The sequence below is a fragment of the Telopea speciosissima genome, chromosome 6 (assembly GCF_018873765.1).
Source record: "Telopea speciosissima isolate NSW1024214 ecotype Mountain lineage chromosome 6, Tspe_v1, whole genome shotgun sequence".
In the NCBI taxonomy this organism is placed as follows: domain Eukaryota; kingdom Viridiplantae; phylum Streptophyta; class Magnoliopsida; order Proteales; family Proteaceae; genus Telopea; species Telopea speciosissima.
The window spans coordinates 22,931,622-22,946,526 of NC_057921.1; the positions used below are offsets into that span (position 1 = coordinate 22,931,622).

Below are 14,905 nucleotides of genomic sequence, written 5' to 3' on the forward strand. Positions count from 1 at the left end.
GAGCTCGAGGCCTCAACCCGGACCCGACCCGACCCGACCCGACCCTGACTCAGCGCCAGGCATTTCTGACCCTAACCCACCCTCAGGGCTAGAAATCTTTAGCCTAGGCCCTTTTCAGGCTCAGGGCGGGTTCAGGCCAACAGGGCCAAACCTGCACCCCTATGTGCCCCGCACCCAATGAGAGCACGCTGGCCTCTCGGGTGCAGAATTCCTGCCTTTCATGGGGCCAGGGGCAGTCATATCGCACCCACTGTGTCTAGGCATGGCCCTTGTGTCCCCCCCTCCCACAAAGAACTTTCTCCAAATAATAAAGGAAAATTATCAGCGCCACCCCCCTGAGTTATCATGTTATTTTAATGCAATCCCACTAAGTACCAAAATATCAAATTTGGCCCAAAAACTAACGGGTTAGCCTTTTAACTATTAATAGTGATGTAAGCAAGTTAGATTTTTTTAAAAGACTATTTACCCTTCCCCTTAAAACAACTAAACCTAGTCTTCTTCTTCCTCAGTCGAACGAAGAAGACTTTCCATCTCTGCAACTAGTCACCGTTGCCCATCTCTCACCTCTGCACCCTTGCACACATCTCTGCAACTAGTCACTACTAGGTTGGCTTGGATTATGCCAAAAAGAAATGGCATTCAATGTTGAAAGCCCTACCTTTTAACAATAGTGGTAGCAGCCAACGAAAGGGGAGAGATTTACAATGAGAACTCACACACGCCAAGCCCAAACAAGCCAATATTGGGCAGTTAAGAAGTGTGCGCAATAGATTGACTACATGAGAAACTTTCATAAGATGAAAACTTTGATTATGATTACACACCAAATGTTGCTATTTGTATAAAATTACCAACTAATGTTTGACTATTCTTTCTGCTCTAATATATTCTTTTCCAAATGAGTTCAGATCTGCCACCCACATGAGGACGGGTGTAAAGTACCTAACACTGATAGTAATCTCAGAACCAGAGTTAACAATCACAGAAAGTACCTCTGAAGATGAGTGTTTGATTCTTGTAAGTGATGGCTTGTGGGATGTCTTCTCAAATGATTTGGCTTGTGAAGTGGCTCGCAAGTGCCTCCACGAGGAAGGTTCCTCCTCTACTGTGGCCAGAATCCTCAATGTGGAAACTCTGGATGAAGATACTGGGACAAAACAAGTGAACCAATCGAGATGCCCTCTTGTAGTTGCATTACTCACTTGCCTTGCGCTGGGACAAAAGAGCTCAAATAACATTAGTGTCATTGTCATTGATTTAAAAATAGGTTCGGATGAAAGGAATTGGAGAGATTCACTACCCAGTTCCAACTTTGAGGAGGAGAAACAGAAAGATGTAAAGGTTTTATAAAAAAAGCAGAGAGAGATAGATGGGATGGGATATTAAAATGCAAATGGAGCAGTGGAGGTTATGTTCTCTCAAGCTCTGCTATTTAATTAGATCCCATTAAAGAAGGAAAACGTTTATGTTTGGTTTATTAATGACATTCAAATAGTTGGAAATAATTTAGTCGATTAGAAGGAATTTCATGCAACAGCAAGCATGGTTTCAAAAGGTTTCGCCATTGTTGATACATTCTAGCTTGGGAGTTGAAAGCATTGATGTGTCAAGGTCCAAGACTCAAGAGAGGAAGGCTTCATGGTCGTGGATCAGGGTATGGGTGGTTTCATGCGTGCGTTGTTTTTGCCGGTTTGGTTGCATGTTCTCCGGTGTGTTGGTTGCAAAGATGGAAGATGGAGCTCGGGTACCCTATTTCCTTCACAAGTTTGAACTCCAATGATAAGAAAGGGCGGTGGGGCTGGGTATTTATGTTTTAGTGTAAAGGGTAGTTTAGTCATTTGCATTATATTCCGTTGACCCCATTAGTTTTTGGGCCAGATTTGATATTTTGATACTTAGTGGGGTTGCATTGAAATAACAAGATAACTCAGGGGGTGGTGTTGATAATTTCCCAAAAATAAATAAAGAAGATTACAAGATTACTCAAAATCAGGTTTCAACTTACAAAATTTCTCACCTACTGTTTTATGGTAAACAGAATTTCTATTTAAAAAGAAAACATTTGTTACACAAGGTTTCAAAAACATCCAGGTTCAAAAACCAAGGAGTAGCTTATGACTGTATCTTACATGTCATAGACAAGACCTTCCGGACTAGGGATTAGGCACAACCATTATATCCTAGAAAAAAAGTTAGAAGTCCAACTAACAAAACAATAAGATATATTAAATACAGGAAAAAGAACTTTGTCCAGGAGTGTGGCCTACGCCAGCACTCCCATGAGTCTATCTGTCTCCCCCATATGAAAAGACACTTCTACCCCTTTGTTTTGAGGAGGAGAGAGATTGAATCATGGGAGTGCTAGCATAGGCCATACTCCTGGACAGAAAACTGCTTCCTATTAAATATATCCTTCACACTTTGTAGAAGCACTGCAGACATTGGAGTGATTGTGAGGACAAAGGGTTTCAGTAAGCCTCCCTCTTCTCTCTTGGAAAAAAATGGGGGTAAGGGTCTTTAATTTGACAAAGAGTTGCCACCTAGTTTAGGGTCAATGACCATTATTAAAAATAAACAAAAAGTGACTTCAATGTGAATTAGTCTAACCCAAAGGTTAGGGTTCGTGTCAAGCTGCAGTATGAGTTAGGTGTTAGGCACCTTGGTCCACCCTGTAAAAACCACACTTCTACCCTAGGTTGATGTATTATGTAAGTAAAAAGATACAAAATCACATGCATGCTAGCAACACACTCATAAATTTAAGAAGATGGATGATGACATATGTTGATCCAGCTTTGACTACTAAGTTAGTATAATGAATTTAAATACATGATAGAAATGATGGGAAAATCCTAAACTATCATGCTAGGCAAACATACAGACATGTTGAATATTACAGAGTTATCATCTTTCATTTATAATCATCACCATGTGAGATTTAGAGCATAGAATCATGAAAAACATAGTCAACATGCTAATAAATCTTCATGCATTCAACCCTATGTATGTTTTATAGCATGCATGAGAGAGGTGAGATCATGTGCAGGTGAGTCACAACAATTAATATTGGCATGCATCTCAAAATTCTGAAAAATTCCCTATTTAGGGCAAAAAATGCACACTGCTACCGATCCTTGTGGATGATGCCTTTGCATCGTCTGCAGTCCTGCAGTCAATCCAAGCAGAACTCGAGGTTCTCTAATTTTACATGTGGTTGATGGTTGCGGTCAATCCCTATGGTCGATCCTGGGCCCATAAACATCAACCGTAGGCTGCGATTTTCGTTTTTAAAACGAGCCGCAGCTCATTTTGAGCACTTGTTTTTGCCCCAAACCGCAAGAGAAGAGCTCTAGGCACCCATCAAGAGGTTCCCCTACTCAAAACGTCCCAAACTCAAGCTTCCCCATCGATTATTGACCATCAAATTGACGCCTAAGGTAAGTTTCAATCGATCAAAATCTTGTTTTGGTAATTTCTTCATCTTGTTCAAAACCTAAGTTAGATTTTCAATTTTTCTTGCAAATTCTTGCATTTCTTTGCATGGATGCTAGATTGCTTATTGAATGCATGTTGTGAATGGGTTATTAGAACAAGTTTGATGCTCCATTAATGTTCCAACACCTTTCTCACAATTCCCACTTAGGAAATTTAGGGATTTTGTCCAAATTCAAAATGTAGGTTGTTTTAGGGAAATTTGCTTCAATGTAGTGATTGTTTGAGTGTTTTAGCATTGAATGCATGGTAGTACATCGACAATCCATGTAAGGTTGCGAATCCTTAGACTCATTGTTACACCCTTTACCCCAACCCATACTAATCTAAGCTTGTGAATGTTGTAGTATAGTATGAGAAGCTCCCTAGCACTACAAAAAAAAGAGTCATTTACGATGGTATTTTTACTATGGAATTATATTTCTGTTGTAATAAGTATTATTTACGATGAAAATATAATTACATGGCTAAAAGTTCCTTCTTTAACGACAGTATTTTTCTAGCCACAGTTAAAAACTCGTAAGCGACATACTGTAGTTGTCCATCGTAAATAGGTAGAGAATTATGACGGAAATAAAATTCTATGGTGAAAAGTCCTTATTTTCACAATAGTATTTATGACGTCGTTAAAAGACTTTTTTTTTTTTCCCGTCATCTTAGGTTTAGAAATTGGACGGTTATTTTTTATTTTTTATTTTTGTTGTATAAGACGGTTACTGAATTCCCCTCCCCTTTTTTGGGTTTACCCGCTTGGGTTTTTTTTCATTCCCGCGAGCAAACCCTTGGACCCTCTACCTTCTATTTTTTTTCACTCGTCTTAGTCTTTCTCTCACTCTCACCCTAGCGACGAATTACTCTCTTCCCTCTCAGTCTTGCCTGTGAACTCCTCTCATCTCTCTCTCTCTCTCTCTTGCCCTCAATCTCTCACTAATTCCTCTCACCCTACGAACTCCTCTCATGTCTCACGCCCTCGCAATATCTCTGTTATCCTCTCTTTCTATGTGGGTATCCAACTATTTTTTTAGGAGAATAGCTCAAAGAAAACAAAAGAACCTCCAAGGATTGCTTTCCAGAGGTAAAATTTCTTGTAGCATACTATGTAAATTAGAAATCTAGGTTTATTGTTTCCTTCTTTGTAACAATCTGAATGCATCTTTCTTCTATTCATTATGTATGGAGGTTCAAATATGAACTGACCATGAACTCAGATGTATTTTTTTAATGAAACATTGGTACAGAGGATACACGATGAAACCCTACCCTCTCGGGGCTTTCCCGTGCACAAACCATCACTGAAATCTTTTTCTCTCACTATCTCTCTGTATCTGCTGCAAGTAGCTTGTGCATTGGAATCGCCATTTCGATCTCTTTCTTTTTGTTATCAGTAGTCGACATTATAAGGTTCTCCCATTTGTGATTTCTGGCCGGTAAGATGCGGTCATGTTCGTCCATCTCTCTCTCCCTGTGGGTGTGTATTTCAATCCTGATCAACATTTCAGGGTATCGTGTGTTTCAAATTTGGAAAGAGTTTGGAAAGGTTGAAGTAGACATTTATTGCTTCTATTGGAAGTTGGAACACTGCGATTTCATTGGGTAATTCATTTTCCATTATTCTGATTTTTCATATGTGCTACATTTCTTTTATTTGTATGGATTGGTCTACTACGCTGCAACATGTGCAATATGGAGACATGAGTCACAGGCATGCTCCCTCACCAATACCGGTGATTAGGAACCATTGTCTTTATTGTTTTTGGAGCACCTAAACATGGAGCTTTCATAGTTAGTACTCTCAGTCATAGTTTCAAATTGAATACATAAGAACCATTTCCATCAGAGAAAGTAAAACCTAGCTAAAAATTAAAAACAGAGGAAGATGGAGAAAACATGGAGCTTTCATAGTTAGTACTCTCAGTCATAGTTTCAAATTGAATACATAAGAACCATTTCCATCAGAGAAAGTAAAACCTAGCTAAAAATTAAAAACAGAGGAAGATGGAGAAAAGAACTTGGAGGACAATAATAGAGAAAAAAAATTAATTCAAAGGCCCATGGGAACTAGGGAGGGAAGAGAACGTGATGTTCAAAATTGAATATTAACAAAAAAAATTACTAATTTTAAATTAAGAGAATTTTCCATTTTTCTCAAGCCGCCAAAGTGGTAGCAGAATCTTTTTTTTTTTTTTTTTGGATGAAAAAAGAAAATATATTAAGGCTGCGTTTGGTTGGATAGAAATGGACAGAACAGAAAGGAAATGAAAAGAAAAGAATAGAATTTTCCTTTTATTTTCTTGTTGTTTGGTTGACATAGAAAATTCAACATCTTGGACCTTGTTCAACTTCTATTGATTTGATTCCCAACATCCTGCATGCTTTTCCATCCTTGAAAGAGACCCTTGACTTCTGCCTTGATTTCATAACTTCCTAATCCATACCCAAAAGTTGCAAAGATAAAATTACTTTAAAAAAATGAATGAAACATATAAAACCTCCTTTGTTATATCATCAAAGTTACTGAGATAGTACATGATAGACAAATTTGAGGCAAGTGTCACAAGGGCATTAGAAAGGTTAGTAAATCTTTTCTTTCATTGTTCTTCTATAATGAGAATTATGCAGTGAGTTCACCTTAAACAGCTAGCTTTCTCCTGTTGAACTTTTGGAAAGACCCTGTACGGTTTGTGAATTTGTAAAAGATGAGTGTGCCTATTTGAAATCTGAAGCACCTAAAGATTCATAATTTCTGTGTGTTCATAACTTGGTATCTAGTTCACTTGGGCAGCTAGAATGTGCTTGCTTGGTTGTGCAAAATGAAATGGTTCCATTCCAAGTGGCAAATCCAATGTAGCAGAACTCGAAGTAGGTGAGTCAAATTCAGTGGGCTATCTTGAACCATGGCACAATATCACCCCCTATTTGTTGACCGCCTTCAGGTTTTTCTCTTTTTGCTGTGAAATGTTGACCTTCAGGCAATGGTAATTCTAATTCTACTCTTTTATCTCCGAATTTAAATAGAGAATGGAAAAAAGAAGTTTAAGTTTCCAAGAAGTGTTTGATTTTTAGAATTACAGATTACCTATTGGAGAGCTGGAGCGGTTGCAATGGCGATGCGATGAAGGATGCGGCTGATGTGCGTGATGAGGCTATGCATAACACGATGAGAAGGCTGCTGCTTCGGTGGTGACTTTGTTGATTCCCATATCCTGGAAAAAAAAGTCAAGAAAAACGAGAGAGAGAGAGAGAGAGAGAGAGAGAGAGATTTTTTATTTGTAAAAATCGTGAAGGGGTTGGGATTTGGGAACCGTCAGGGAGTGAGACAGAGATAACGAGCGATGGGAGAGATAGGGATTGTGGAGGATTTTAAGAGAGAGGATGTATAGGAAAGATGGAATGAGAGAAGGAACGTAGAGATTTTAGGATTAAGACAGGTGGGAGAGAGATGTTGGGTAACCTAGAGGGGGGTGAATAGGTTACCACTAGTGGATTTTGCATCTTTTTTGATTAGTTGCACACTTAGATTAAATATAACAATGTAAAAAGCAAAAGTAAATGAGTCATAAGATTTATAGTGGTTCGGCTAACTTGGCCTACATCCACTCCTCTCAACCTTGAGAGAATTTCACTAGTATTTTCCTTTCAATACAATAGATGGGGAAATGACACATTTACAACTCTTTTTAACAGGATAAGAGGATCCTTACAATCTTAGTTACAGGACAAGAGTATCCTTTCAATCTTAGTTATGGGACAAGAGTATCATTTTAATCTCTTAAGGATGAGAGGGTCCTTGTACTAATCTAAGTATGGTCTAGATTAATACAATAATGCTTTCTCAAATAAAAAACATAAACAAAATAAATACTTTAGAGTTGTGCTATAAATACCTATCAAAGGGTAGTGACACTTTAGCCTTTGAGTGATGTCGGTGTACAATGATATAAATGATGTCGATGCACAATGATATAAATGATGTCGATGATAATGATGCACCTGTGATCTCACAATGCACTTCTCTTGATAATACAACTTAGAGAAGACATGGAGAATAGAGAGCTTGAGTTCTTGGACGAGAACAATAAGTTGGAGCTTTGAGTGCAACACTAAAAAATGCTCTCAATAATGATTTGAAACTCTCTTCAAATGATCTCAATTAGATATGTATATTGTGTGTAGGGTTGCTTTTAAAGCCATTTTGATGCTCTATTTATAGCAAAAATATGGGTGGAGTTTGAGTCCCAACGGATATAAAATGGTCATAATTTTAGTCTGTCAGTTGACCTACAGAAAAGAGCCGTTTAAAAAACTAGCCGTTACAGGCTTTTCAAGGCTGGTGGTCGATTGTCGGTCGACCTATGGATCGACCTACAAGTGTCAGTCGACCTACAGATCTGTCAGTTTGAATTGATAGGCTTCTGCTTCTGATGGTCGATCTGTAGGTCGACCTACAGCTCAGACCTACAGACAGTTTTGCTTGAATCTTGACTGTCTGACATGGGGGTTTTGTCCAACTTGCTTGGGACTTTATTGGGGTTTGGTCCATCACTTTTATGGATTTATTCTTAGGTCTAGGGTATGATGATTAGTACCTCCTAGAGTCTCTAAGAATGTATGCAATGCGTATGCAATTTGATGTGCATGTTTATAGATTGTGTTCTAAGTGCACTTGGTTCTTCTTGGAGCTTCTTCCACTTGTGGGTGCGAGTTCTTGGCTTCCTTTAGAGATGTTCTTCAATCTTCAAACCTCAATCTTCGATCATTCTTTTGTCAGAATGATGAGGTGTCTTAAAGTTCTTCCATCTTTAAGTTGTGAGAGATTTTTTCTTGAGCTTTCAAGTCTTGGACTTCTTTTGAGCTTGATGTTGAACTTTTTTATTAAGCCTTTGTAATATGTCTTTCAAGTCTTGGATTGTTCTTTTTTATTCTATCATCAATCCTGTTGACATAATGATACACAATGGCTTGTACCAATACGTTTGTTATTATCAAAACAATCATGGATAGAGAGAAGTGTTTTTCTAACAATCTCCCCCTTTTTGATGATGACAAACATATGATTTGACTAAAGTATATATAATGCAAGGATAGAATAAATAAGACAAGAAGCACATATTTTCACCAAGTATTATATATAATCATTCTTCCTTCTCTCCAATTAAACATGCTAAAAAATAATTCAAATCATATCAATGCTTCTCCCCCTTTTGTCAACAACAAAAAGGAGTAATATAGAGCAAATGGGCTCCCCCTGAGCCAGTGCTGGTAAATAATTTAAAATATTCATTTTTCATTGTTCTAGCGGTCTCTTGGAGTGATCTATTCTTTCTTTCAATCACCCCATTGGATTGAGGTGTTCTAGGAGTAGAGAAGTTATGAGTTATGCCTTGTTCATTGCAATAACTCCCAAATTGATTGAGATTGTCAAATTCTCCTCCATGATCACTTCTAATGGTTGTTATGAGATATCCTTTTTGGTTTTGTATTCTCTTGCATAGATATGCAAATTCATCAAATACTTCATTTTTATGTTTTAAAAATAAAGTCCATGTGAAGCGAGAAAAATCATCAATTATTACAAAAGTATATCTTAAACCCCCTAGGCTAGGCGTAGTAATAGGTCCAAACAAATCTAAGTGTAATAGTTCTAAGGGTCTAGTGGTAGACACTTCATTTTTAGACTTATGAGATCCCTTGGTTTATTTTTCTCTTTGACAAGCATCACATACATTGTCTTTTTCAAATTTGAGTTTGGGTAAGTTTTTGATCAAATTCTTAGATGCAATGGTCTTAATCACTTTTACATTAACATGTCCTAGTTTTCTATGCCATAGATAGGGATCAACATCATTTGACATAAGACATGTATTACTAGAATTAGTTTCATCTAATAAGCAAATATAAATATTATTTTTCCTAATTCCTTTCAAGATAGTCTTATCATTCGAGTTTTTCACTAAGTAATAGGAGGTTTTGAAAATGACACAATATCCTATATTACATAGTTGACTTACACTAAACAAAGTATATTTTAAATTGTCAACTAGGCATACATTGGATATGATTATACCTCCAATGGTGATTTCACAGATGCTAATTATTTTTTCCTTGCTATTGTTGTCACGCCCCTATTCCAGACAAGGAATATAATATCATATAAAGGGTGACTAGGACGACGCGTGTCATCCTACTAAACCGCCCGGATCACTGACACAGTGTCCCAACGCACAGTTATAACCAATATTAACACAATATAATATTAGAATGCAGAAAAAGAGGAATATTACATTCCAAGGATCAGTAGTATTGCGGAAGCGTATAAATCGAATAGTTACAAGATGTTCAAAGGCTAGATGATAAATACAGTAATTAGTTACATTTCCAATGACCATCTAATAACTATCAAAAATGGTATAACAGTAAGTATTTCAACATAGGCCTTAGCCTCAAAAGTAAATCAAAAAGGGATCGAGTCCCGAATATCCTCACGGCCCGTAGGCACAATCATCGCAAGGACACCCGTCGCCATGTTCCTCAAACACGGCCTCCGATTCCTCCTCACCAATCTCATCGTACCCCAAGGGCTGCACTCCAAGTCCCGCGAGATATCCGTCACCTGCATCATAATCTAAAAAGTGTGTGCACGAGGGGGTTAGCTCCACTGAGCCAGTGAGGGGATGGGGATGCACAAACACGCAATTCACATAGTCCAATGATGCATGCACATGTTAAGTCCATTTTTCCACCTAACAAACAACTAAGTCAATGGCATATGCTACTGTGACAACTCAGGAGACACTGTGGGTCACTTAACTTATCGCCACAATGAAACCTCAATTGTCACGTGGGACCTACGCCGATCGAAGCCTCCAAGACCACTCAGTGGCAGACCCCTGATAACCAATACTACCATGACTGGCCTCTCCCACTTCCACAGAATCCGGTGTACTGATTACCCAACACCTAAACCCCTGTTGGTAAGGGTCGTAGCATAAGGGTGTGAAATCCTAGCCACAATATACTACATGCAAGTCCTATCGTCCCGAGAGGTAATCCGGGCGCATCAACTTTTCATCCGGTTTAGTACCGGTTACGCACAGACGCACGGCGCATACGATTCAACATGACATTCAACATAATTTCTTCATAAATGTATATAGTGTTGGGTTAAACGGTACCCACCGCACCGAGACCCATCAAGGTACAACATTACCAATCAACATTATAACAATTGTATATAAGAGTATGCAATATGCGCAAACATGCTTATTAATTATAATGATTACATAATATATAATGCAATAATAATAACAGGCCCAAACGACCAAACCCACTCACTACGTATACGCCAAGCACCACGATTATCAGTTGTCGCCTCGATCAAGCAATAAGCCACAAAAATGAATATATTAACCTATACAAAGAGTGAAATAAGGTTAAACGAGCGAAGGAAAAGGATTCCCAAAAGGTCTCCCATAATCACTTAGTATAAGGTTTCGGAAACAAAGTGGTTGCAGGAGTGGTTTCATGCCCAAATTCTGCAACCACATGTGAATCCTAGGAAACCGGGGGTTCGGGACAGTTTTAGTCAAGGTCGGATGCAGATGTGGTTTCAGAAAACTGAAACCGAGTGTAAATCCGAGCTTCACAGGGGCCTTCTCGGGAAGGTAATTTCAGGGTGGTTTCTTGCAGGTCTGAAACCACATGTAAACCCTCACACCTTCAGGTCCAAAATCCGAAGGATTCCCCTCCAAGGACCCCATTTTCAAGTGGTTTTAAAGCACAAGAACTTCTAGGAAACTCCATCCTAAGCTCATTAGGGTCCAACCTTAAATCTCTCAAATGGCAATGAGAACCCTTACATTAGAGCTCATAATGGAGTGAAATAACTCCACCATAGCTTGGGCTTTAATGCTCCATCGACTCCCTAGGATTCCAAGAGAGATATAGGTCAATCTCTCCCATTACCCAACCCCTTTTAAAATCCAAAATAGAAGAAGGAAGAAGCTTCAATAGCTTACCTACCCCCAAGATGAGAGAGCTCCACGATTTATGGCCCAAGAGATGGGGTCTCCACCTTCCTCCAAGCCTCTTCACCTCCCTCTTCCTCTTTCTCTCCTCTTTCTCTCCTCTTTCTCTCCTCCACGATTTAGGGTAGAAGAGAATGATGAAGGAGAAGTAATGTTCTCTCTCTCCCTCATGGACTCATTTATAATAAATGGGTATTTGGGTACCTCTAGACAAATGGGTCATGAGGCCTAATGGGTCAACCCATTAGTCCTATGTGGGTAAGTGGATGGAATAACCCATCATTGGGTCAATAGGTTAAATGGGCCTGCCCACAACCTTAATTAGGGAAAAGCCCATTCTTAGATGGGTTCATAAGAGATGGGTATAAGTCCCCAATGTACTTCCTAAAGGTACGTGGGACCCGAACTTAAATTATTCCCTTCTCTCATGAAATAGCTCGAGCGGTTCAAGCCCGGACCCGCACTTCGAGGTTACCAAGGGAAGAATAATTAATAAGTCTTGAGGCTAGAACTTACTTTTCCCCTATCATGGTTTATTACCCATGACCCCGAACAGCTTCGTCACGGCAATGCTAAGCTCATCACCGAACGAATTATCCAACTGAGGTGACGGTCCAGGATGCTCTCTCCTGAACTCCTCGCTTCCCGGGCTGGTACTTGGAGGGTAGTCGACGAAGTCGCCGTCAACGAACTTTTCCCACTGGCGGTTGAGGAATCTTTCCTCCACAGGCAAATCCGTGCTGTGGGCAACGATTTTGTAGCTAGGTTTGACCATCATGGAGAACAGGTCACCAGCATACATGGCAGCGGTATCTACACGTCACGAGAAGAAATGATATTTAATTATATCCCGGGGTACGGGTATAACAATTGTCCCCAAATGTCACCATTCCTCCGTTGTGTTTGTTTAGCTTGGTGAATAGATTGGGGTTAGCCGTCATATGCTTAGAGTATCCACTGTCAATATACCATTTGATTGCTTCCATGATCTTCAAGCATACCTACAAAAAGAATTAATTATATGTTGATCCCCATAATCTCATGGGTCAATTAAGGTTAGGATCGAACATACCCTTGGGTATCCAAACTCTTGTAGACGTATGATTTTATGTTGTAGGTGTGTGAGATGTAGGTTTTTGATGTCCATATGATCTTTGTGTTCTTCTTGGCCCTTGGAATTCATAGTGTCTATATGGAGCATAATATTTTTGTGATATGTAAGACCTATTGTTGATATAGGGTCTTAGGTGATTATAGGGCCTAGTGTAACTGTTTGGCCTATTTATCATTTGTGGTTTTTGTTGTACTCTTGGCCCATAGTGATTTTGAGGTCTTTGGAGTGCATATGGCTTATATGAAGCATTTTACCTATATAGTTGATATGACTTAGGCTTGGGGTATTGCCTTTGGGGCCTTTGGGGCACAAATTCTCTTTGAGGTTGATCATCTTTTGAGAAGTGTAATAGAATGCATGATGCTTTCTTTTAGTATCTGGTTCTCTATATATCATTTTACCATCAACATAGGCACCGATACAAGTTTCATGCCCGGGTAGATGATATTTTCCACATGGGATGTGAGGTTTGACCTTGATTTGGTTTTCTCCATTTTGGAGTTCTCATCTTTCCTTTTCCCTTAGCTTGATGTGGTCTTTTACCATCATAGCTAAGACCTTTATTTTAAGGTCTCTTTTGTGGGGTTCCTAACAATGTATCTAAGGTCTTTTGTCCTTTAGTGAATGTGTGCAATGTGGATGTTAGATTCTTATTTTCTTCTTCTAGGTTGTGTGCATGTGAAGTCAACTCATCAATCTTATGTAGAAGATAGGCTACTTCGTTTTCTAAGGTCTTTTTAAAAGCTTCCTCTTGGAGACTTACATTATAAAGTTCTTCAAAGGCCTTTTGAAGCTTTTCATATTCTAAATCATCATTGCAAACTGACAAGGAACTGTGATAAGGAGAGTTTACCTTGTCATCATCACTTTCATGTGCCATTAGAGCTAAGTTGATAGTTTTTTCTTTAGATTCATCATTTTTCTCTTCATTGTCACTTCAATCCCATGTGATCTCTGCGGTGCAAGTCTTCTTCTTTTTACCATCATTTTCTTTAAACTTGGAGCACTCGGTTTTGAGATGTCCTGGCTTTCTACATTCAAAACATACAATAGCTTTGTTAGAATTAGTACATTTTTCTTTTGAGAATGTCTTACCTTTGTTTTTTCTTGATGATTGACCTTTGTAGAATCTTTCTCCTTGCTTTCTTAGGAATCTTTGGAATTTTCTTGTTATTTGAGAGATTTGTTTCTCAAGATCATCATCATCACTTTCCTCTTCTTCGGATTCATAGGAGGTTTTGAGTGCGATGGTCTTTCTCTTTGGTTCATTTACTTCTACAACTTTCTGATGGTCTTTCTCTTTGGTTCATTTACTTCTACAACTTTCTCATCTTTGACGAGTTCTACATCATGAGTTTATAGAATGCCCATTAATTCATCCATGTTTAGAATCTCCAGATCTTTTGCTTGTTTGATGGCTGTCACCATTGGTCTCCACTTGGAAGGTAGTGATCTCAAGATCTTCCTCATATTTTTAGATTTTGTATATTTCTTCCCTAAGCTTTTCAACTTATTGACAATGTTAGTAAATCTAGTAAACATATCAGAAATATATTCATCATCAAGCATTTTAAATAATTCATATTCATGAATAAGCTTGTCAATTTTGAGTTGTTTTACTTGTGATGTTCTTTCATAGGTAACCATAAGAGTATCAAACATCTCTTTAGCTGTGCTACACATACTAGTTCTATTAAATTCTTTTTCACTAAGAGCGCATTGAAGAAATGCAACAGCTTTAAAGTTTTGTTGTATACGTACTTTATCTGCTGTAGTCCATTTAGATTTTTCTTTAGGTACAAATTTTCAAGCGGAGTCTTTTGTGGTGATTTTGAAGGGACCTTCTTCAATCACAATCCATACATCAATATCATGGGCACACACATAATTTTTGAACCTACACTTTCAATAGGCAAATCATTCACTATCAAAGTATAGTGGCCTAGAAGTGTTAAGTCCCTTAATTTGGTGTGTAGATGACGAAAATACCATGGATCGTTTTAGCACAAATTAAAGATAGATATGATCTTAGTTTTGAGCACCCACTTTGATACCAATTATTGGGTAACCTAGAGGGGGGTGAATAGGTTACCACTAGTGGATTTACCTATTTTTCGATTAGTTGCACACTTAGATTAAATATAGCAATGTAAAAAATAAAAGTAAATGAGGCACAAGATTTATAATGGTTCGGCTAACTTAGCCTACATCTACTTCTCTCAGCCTTGAGAGAATTCCACTAGTATTTTTCTTTCAATATAATAGGTGGTGA

At 38.4% G+C, this 14,905-nt stretch overlaps 1 protein-coding gene across 1 annotated transcript; it reads left to right on the top strand.

Moving 5' to 3' along the window:
• Positions 1-924: 924 nt before the first annotated feature.
• On the top strand, positions 925-1,353 carry LOC122665525 (probable protein phosphatase 2C 75). Its single transcript, XM_043861676.1, has one exon. The coding sequence runs from the start codon at positions 925-927 to the stop codon at positions 1,351-1,353; it is 429 nt and encodes a 142-aa protein (XP_043717611.1).
• Positions 1,354-14,905: the final 13,552 nt, after the last annotated feature.

Bases quoted from the DNA above. Each gene is read 5' to 3' on its own strand.
- LOC122665525 (XM_043861676.1), top strand. From the start codon at position 925: ATGAGGACGGGTGTAAAGTACCTAACACTGATAGTAATCTCAGAACCA.